The following is an 8,134-nucleotide window of genomic DNA, read 5'->3' as shown; positions in this document are numbered from 1 at the left end:
TGAGAGGTGGTTGCACGTCTACATAAGTGCAATCATATGTCTAATTTGAAACCAATAATTCAACTAACTACATATGTAAATTTCCAAAGTAAATAAAAAATAACAATTGGTAAAACAAAAATGAGGAAAGAAACTAATGGGATAAAATGTAGAGTTTAAACCTACATAATTGAAGGAAATGAAACTTCAATTTTACAAAATGAAGGTTTATGAAATTTGGGGATTCAGTTGTTGATGAATTCAGAGTCAAATGAAGAAGACATCTGAAAAGGAAGGGCTTGTTGGCACTGATTTTTGCATTATCGGGAGAATTCTCAACTAGAGGTGGAACACCGATTTTGAATTGTCGAGAGGATTCTCAACTAGTGACGGAACCTCTGCTTTGACATTACTAGAAGGATCCTCAACTAGAGGTTGAAACTTGGCTTTGCGATTGCCGGGAGGATCCACAACTGAAGGTGCAACGTCTGAGTTCACATTAGCAAGATGATCCACAAATTAAGGTGTAATATCAGGTGTTAAATTAGCGGAGGGAACAATAGAAGCATCCATATCCAGTTTTAGAGAATAGATACGCTTCTGTAAAGATAATGTTCAAATTCTATAATCCAAACTAGGTATTTGAAATATCAAACTATATAACACGAACGACGTCAATACATATATCTTAATCTTAATGAAACGAACACATAGAAATGGATTGAGGGAAGTTTTAAAATCACACTATCGTTACATTCAAACAAAAATAGTGTGGATAGAGTCCAACGAATACGATGATTCCTTAGAAATCAAAATTTTGTTGAAAAATGAAGTGTTTTTGGAGGCTTTGGAAAAAAAGTTGGTGAACGAGTGCTTGTTTATGGAAAACATACACATACATACATATCAAAATGGGATCGATTTGTGCACCATTGATCTCGATGTACCAATGTTAAATAACATTGACCAATTAGGTGTGCCACGTGACACACCTTCGTTTTTTTTTAAAAAAAAAAAAACACAAAATCAAAGAACCAACACACGTGAGAGAGGAAGAAAGTTTTAGTGGCCATTGAAAATTTTAGTGGCCACGTGCAGAAGATCTGTGCGTGGGACTAGATAACCGGACACATATAAAATTGTAGCCGATCCACGCACGGGCGAGAGGAACGTCGTCGTCTCTAGAAACCACGGGCACTCTTTCATTGCATCATTCATAGCCTTGCTGCCACTGTAGCGAATAGAAACCCAGAAATTGCTCCAAGAAAACGATGAATTCTGAAAATGGCTACGAAAGCCACAATCAACCGCAACCTACTGGTACACGCTAACTTCTCTCTTTCTCCTTTTCATCTCAAATCCGCAGCAATTTCTGTTTTAACTGAGCTTGTTACGCAGGTGAAAATGTCGCAGATGTTGGATGGTACGTTCTTGGAGAGAATCAACAACAACTTGGTCCTTATGTCTTCTCTGAGGTGCAAGGTAACTTCTCACCAAACAAAGCCCTGTGTTTATGTTGAAATTAAACTTATAATAATTACCTTGCTAATTTACATTTCAGAGCATTTCTTAAATGGATACCTATCAGAAAATACACTTTTATGGTCTGAAGGAAGAACTGAATGGCAGCCTTTGTCTTCAATTTCTGAATTATGGGATCAAATTAACCCTCAAAGACCCAATTCGTCTTCAACTGCAGGTATAACTTTTTGAATTTAATTTTCATACACTGTCAGTTTAAAATTTTTACACTGTCAGCATATCGCACGAGGCATGCACCATTGACCATTTTACAACCGTCATGAGGTGATTTGAAATCTGTATCTTGAGGTTATATGACAAAATTCTTACCACTGAGCTAGGACAGCAAGTGTGAATTAGTTATGATAAAAGTCAAACATTTTTAATTATCTAACAGATATGATTGATTGGCAGTGTAAAAATTCTTTACACCATGAATTAAAGCTTAACTTTTTTTTTTTTTTTTCTAACTTCTATTTTTTAAAATTTATTTGCTTTTGGGTTTTTTGTTATTATTATTTACTGTGGACTTGGATACAATGTGACTTGTTATGTAGTTTATGCTGAGGCTGAAGATGTGGACGAGTTTGAAAAATGGCAAAAGGAGATTAAGGAGGCTGAGGCGCAAGTGGAAGCTTCGGAATTCGGTGGTGGTGGTGTAGTAGGAGAAGACGTTGAGAGACCTTCAACACCGCCTGATGGTGAAGAAGAATTTACTGATGATGATGGGACATATAAGTGGGATAAGAGTCTTAGGGCATATAAGCGGGTTCCTCAGGTTGGTACACGAGCTTTACATCATTATTATTATGCTCATCTATGCAATAAGTGATGTTCTTTGTTATATTATGATTAACATAAGATAGGCTTAAAGCTTAACTAAATTTTGATGCCTAGGATTTGGGGTTAGGTTTAATCAAGTTGTTAACCTTAGAGTTTTAACTATTATGCTCGAAGCTTATGTGGTTCATAGGGCTGGTGTTCTTTATCTTAAACTTTTCTTTTGTACCTGATTTATTGAATACATTGGTTTTGAAATGACAGGTTCTTGTTTTAGATTTTGCATAGGTCACATAGGATCCCTGAAGGTGTAGCCCAGTGGTATGGGTTGGGACACTGAAGGTGTATTAAGGTGGACCCGACTCTAGTGTTCGACCCCTATTGCTAAAAATTTCCCTCCCTCCGTAACAAACTAACTAGTAACTATTAACATTTGTCTATCTAAAATTAATACTTTATGTTTGGCATCTTGTCAAATTGGTTCTTCAGACTCTGTAAAGCACAGACAGTACATTTGGCAGAATCAAAACGAAAAAAATGAACCTTCTGTCTTGTTGATGGGATTTGTGTTATCTCATGTTATTCATTTTTGTCTGCTGTTTTTAGTGATTTGTGTCATAACAATTTGTTTTGCTTAAGAATATTAAAACAAGTGCACACTGCCAAACTAGTTCTCAAAAAATCTAAACCAAAAAGACACTGCTATAAAGGGTTATTAGAAGTCCGAAACAATTTTTTTAGGGTGTGTTTGGATTGAGGGTTTAGGGGGGGAAGGGAGGGGATGGTTCAATTTTAGTTTTTAAATTACGAACAATGTAAAATGTTGTTTTAAAATAAATTAAGTGTTTTTGATGTACTATATAATCATTTATCATGTTGTTAATTCAATTTTCTAAAAATCATTTTATAATGTCCGTAATTTAAAAAAGAAAAGTAAACCCTCCCCTCCCTTCCCCTCCTAAACCCTCCATCCAAACACACCCTTAAGGAAATGTATCCATATGGGAATATTTCCTTTTCTATCAATTTTATAATCAAAACTTTGATGGATAAAGCAATTACTTATTCAGAAAATAGATCTGCTGTTGCTTAGTATATGATCTGTATTAATCTCAATTTCCCTAGGTTTTATTTTATTGAAACCAAGGTTGTTGATTCTCTGAATGTATTTCTAGTTAAGCTGTTTTTCTATTTTTTCTTTTGGGTGAGATTAATGAAATTGTTATGTGATAGGAGGAGGCCACGTCTGGTAGCGCTTTGCCTTATGGGGTTGAAGAGATGACCTTTTTGAAAGAAGAGGAAGTTTTTCCGATAGTAACTGATTCTGATGCCTCAAAAATTGTTGAAGATAGTTCAAAATCGAGTGTTTCTGCAACTTCCATAAAGGAAGAAACAACTGAAGCAAAAAATACCAGTGTGGTAGCTGTTGGGAAGAGGAAGCATTCAGATAAACCTGAAGAAAAGAAGGTGTCCGCCGCTATCTGTTCATCTTATTTATATAAATGGCTTCACCCCACTTATTTTTTCTCATCTTTGTTGCTTTCACTTAGAAATGAGTACCTCTTTTGGGAAATAAATGACATCTCTATTGACCTCATTCTGTTCCAGGAAGCTAATAAACCTCCTGACAGTTGGTTTGAATTAAAGGTCAATACACATGTTTATGTCACTGGGTTGCCTGAGGATGTTACTATTGATGAAGTAAGCATTAACTTTTGTTTCACTTTACCTGAAACTACTTATATTCATTGGAAAAACTAACATGGGCAATATTGTAGGTTGTGGAAACATTTTCCAAGTATGGAATTATAAAAGAGGTACCTTTTTATTCCTATATTCCTTTGTTGAATTGTAAAATCAAACTATAATGCTTAGGTATATATCGGTTTTTCATGTTTAGGATTACCTTAAAAGTATCTGTTATATTTAATTAAGGAAAACACAGTCGGCACTGTAAAGTATATTGCCAAAAGTATGGATTAACATTTCTACACATGGAAGACCAAAATATATTGCATATTATCATGTTTATCCTTTTAAATGCTTTCATGTGATTTTTTTTTTGATTTTTTTAATTTTTTATGAATGGCCATATATTTTTTATGAGGATTTGGAGAGCCCCTTCCCTTTTCTGGGCACATGTGCTCAGCAATACCCTGACCGAAAATAAATAACACAAGGCCAAGCAACTCTTTAGAACTAGCTCTCACCAAAAGTGTCTTGCCAAAGATTAAAAGGGCAACCTGGTGCACTAAAGCTCCCGCATACGCAGGGTCCGGTAAGGGGTCCCACCATTTTTGGTGTATTATACGCAGCCTTACCCTGTTTTTTACACAAGAGGCTGTTTTCAGGACTTGAACCCGTGACCTTTCAGTCACATGACAACAACTTTACCAGTTGCGCCAAGGTTACCCTTCTGTCTTGCAAAAGGTTGTTATTTAAAAAAAAAAGTTCATTATTAGGTGGTAATCTGTGAATGTTCTTGAAAACATCAGACTAGCTTTTGGAGGTTTTGGTAGCTCATCCCAGCTTCATATGAATTGCATGATTGAACTGATTCTGTTTGAAACAGGATCCAGAAACCAAAAAGCCCCGTGTTAAGCTCTATGTTGATAAAGAGACAGGAAGAAAAAAGGGAGATGCATTGGTTACATATCTCAAGGTAACTCTTTCTCTAGTTCTGCCTGTGATACGTAGCTTTGAATTTGTCAGGGTTTCCAATTATATATTTGTGTATATCAGGAACCATCAGTGGCTCTAGCAATCCAACTTTTGGATGGTGCGCCTTTTCGGCCTGGTGATAAGATTCCGATGTCTGTCTCCCTGGCTAAATTTCAGCAGAAAGGTAGGCTTAACTTAATTTTTTATACTTCATTAGCAGTGTTTTTATAATTGTACTTGGCTATAGTAAATCCACCTGTCAAAATCATAGTTTAGTTAACTATCACTCCTGCTGGTGCCTGATGGAGCTTTCTTTAAATATGCAGGAGAGAAGTTTGTATCCAAGCAAGCTGACAAAGACAATAGACGGAAAAAGAAAACGAAAAAGTTGGAAGACAAAATGCTTGGATGGGGTATGCTTGGTTGCCAACTTTATTCAAGTTGATTTTTCAGGAAATTTATTAATCCCCAATTCATCTTAATTTTAGCCTAATTCCCCTTTTTCATTTAATATAGATTTACCTTCTTGTAGATATTTTTCCAATTTACCAGATGGTGTAAATGGATCAATACTTTAACCCATGTCCGTTGATCCTTGAGTTCACTGAGTGCATTTTGGAGCTAATTAATTGATTTCTCATTGAAGTTTATATGTCTTAGAGCCAGTTTCGATAAAGATTTCCATAAATACTAATAGGAAAAGAAAAATTGACATGTTCTTGTAATGACATCAAGTCTTCTAACTAATAGCTTCTCACATACCTTTATATCAATTTTTGCATCTCAGCTTTTTAAGAAGCTACCTCATCTAGCTTTTTCATAAGTATCTATAGATTCATATTTCATAAGTTAGGAATCAAGTATTTATCTCGATTAAGAAACTTCCATAAGCTCAAAGCTAATTCAAATTTGGATATAGTCTTTGAATTGTAGATTTACTGTAAACATTGAAAATTATTTAAAAAGATTCGTGCTAGAATCTATCCATGTTTTTCAATTTGCTTCTGGTGAGTGTGAAGCAAGAAAGCATGCTGTGGTCAAATGTTAAAAATCTTTCCATCTCAGATTTATGTTTAGTTTAGAGTTTTTGGATGATTTGGAGTTTCTGGATTCATTTTCACAGTTGATTTTCTCATTTACTCTGCTTATTGTGTACTAATGTGATTTTCATTGTATGGCACAGGTGGTCGTGATGATTCAAAAGTTTTAATTCCAACAACTGTTGTCCTTCGCTATATGTTCAGTCCTGCTGAAATGAGGGTTGATATTACTGAATTTTTCTTGTGTCTTATATACAATTATCACACCAGTGCATCGCTACACATGTGACCATAGCTGTCCATCATTTTGGATTTGGTTATATAGATTATTACAGAAACAAACTTCTATTAAAAAAAAATTTGTTTAGAAAGTTATCTTGTAATTGTAGAAATTAAAGATTACAGCATTGATTCTTTTACTTTTAACAATTATAGTAGGATTTTCTACTTAACATACTACAGTCAATTTCAGTTTGCTCTCTCAGTATTGCAATTTGTTGGTGCATTTTCTCATATTAGACACTTTCTAATATTGCTTAATCTGTTCAGGCTGATGAAAATTTGCACTCAGAACTAGAAGAAGATGTTAAAGAGGAATGCACGAAGCTTGGACCTATAGATGCAGTCAAGGTAGTCAATCTTTTATGCCTTAAAAGATTAATGTAATTGATACTCTTATAGATCTCCTGTAACCATATCCTATTTTCAGGATTTTTTTTCTGCCCCATACCTGTACCAATAACAGTGATACTACTTTCTGTTCTCATACCTGTGTTTCTGTTGTGTTTGACTTTTAATTTTGCCTCTGTATTTCCATGTTTGCTGCAGGTATGTGATAATCATCCTCAGGGTGTTGTTTTGGTTAAATTCAAGGACAGAAAAGGTGCTCAGGCGTGCATAGAATTGATGAATGGAAGATGGTAATTAAATCCTTGTTTATCCGTTTTCTTCTTCTGCACTTTCGGCTTGATTTTCATGCTTTATTTAACAAGTTACCTTGTCATATAAGCTGCATAGCCTACTTGGCATGCTGACTTTCTTTTGTTGGCCTTCTCCAGATCTTGTTTTAGTCATTATTCAACCAGTTTAGGTGCTATTAAAATAGTAACGTAACTTGTTTTGGATATGCAAAACCTTTGAGCTTTTTCGAGGGTTTGGCATTGATATCAGTAAGGTGAAATATAGTGAAACAATCATTTTTCCTTGTGGGTAAAGTATAGGGATAGAGCTGTCGTCTTCTCACTGTTGTTACAGTGTTACAATGAAATTGGAATTTTAAATTTACTGACAAAGCAGAAGAATAGCTTCATTTTTTAAATGCTTTCACCTTTCATTTTTACATATCCCGAGAATATTAACTTTTGTCATACTTTTTCTGGTTTATTTATCAGGTTTGGTGGTAGACAGATACATGCCAGTGAAGACGATGGTTTAATTAACCATGCCACAGTCCGGGATCTAGAGGAAGATGCTAAGCGATTGGAGCAGTTTGGTGAGGAACTTGAAGGTGAATGAGTTAGGAGAATAATATTGAACCAGATTCACAGTTCCTAATAAGTCCAGGCCTTGAAATATTGCAAGAACCCCGAAGCTCATGGATTACTACGTCATTGTCCTTGCTTTTTGCAGTTTTGCAGATCACAATGATATATTAGTTCTCTTGTATCATTGGAAAAGAAAAAGGAAATTATAGGAGGAAATAACTTACTAATTTGACTACCATATCTTATTTGGAAAATTGCGACATTCGGTACGTGCAGCATCCAAATCATGAGTATTATAACACATGACAATGTAGTTAGATTTGAACTGTTTGATGAATTTAATTAGTAGTCGAATGGGAGTTGCATTCGATAATGATGTTATACTGTTGCATTAGATGATGGTATTATATTGTTGCATTGCATTTGATGATGTTTGTTGTTATTATGAAAAAAAGCTGCAACTTGCCATGGAACATTAACGCCATTGGTGTTGATTGACCCTGTGATGTGAGATTAGCATTCATTTGAGAAATAGATTTTCTGCAGTTGCAAATTTTGATAATCTGATGAGTTATGTTTTAAAGCTGATTTATTGAAATTTATTGAGCCATATGATCTTTAGTGGGCAGTTGAGGATAGAAGGCTAACTGCAGAGAATTTGGGACCATT

At 34.9% G+C, this 8,134-nt stretch overlaps 1 protein-coding gene across 1 annotated transcript; it reads left to right on the top strand.

Moving 5' to 3' along the window:
- Positions 1-1,191: 1,191 nt before the first annotated feature.
- On the top strand, positions 1,192-8,027 carry ELF9 (RNA binding (RRM/RBD/RNP motifs) family protein). Its single transcript, XM_085732892.1, has 14 exons — positions 1,192-1,299; positions 1,378-1,461; positions 1,541-1,678; positions 2,058-2,278; positions 3,514-3,747; positions 3,889-3,981; positions 4,059-4,097; positions 4,853-4,942; positions 5,023-5,125; positions 5,268-5,354; positions 6,125-6,201; positions 6,531-6,611; positions 6,810-6,901; positions 7,373-8,027. Exons 1-14 carry the CDS (start codon positions 1,251-1,253, stop codon positions 7,494-7,496), a joined length of 1,512 nt encoding a protein of 503 aa, XP_085589018.1. The 5' UTR covers positions 1,192-1,250; the 3' UTR covers positions 7,497-8,027.
- The last annotated feature ends 107 nt before the right edge of the window (positions 8,028-8,134 follow it).

The sequence above is a fragment of the Medicago sativa genome, chromosome 1, assembly GCF_051527215.1.
Source record: "Medicago sativa cultivar Bolivia chromosome 1, Bolivia_mono, whole genome shotgun sequence".
Lineage (NCBI taxonomy): Eukaryota > Viridiplantae > Streptophyta > Magnoliopsida > Fabales > Fabaceae > Medicago > Medicago sativa.
This window is presented reverse-complemented; position numbering and strand designations above follow the sequence as displayed.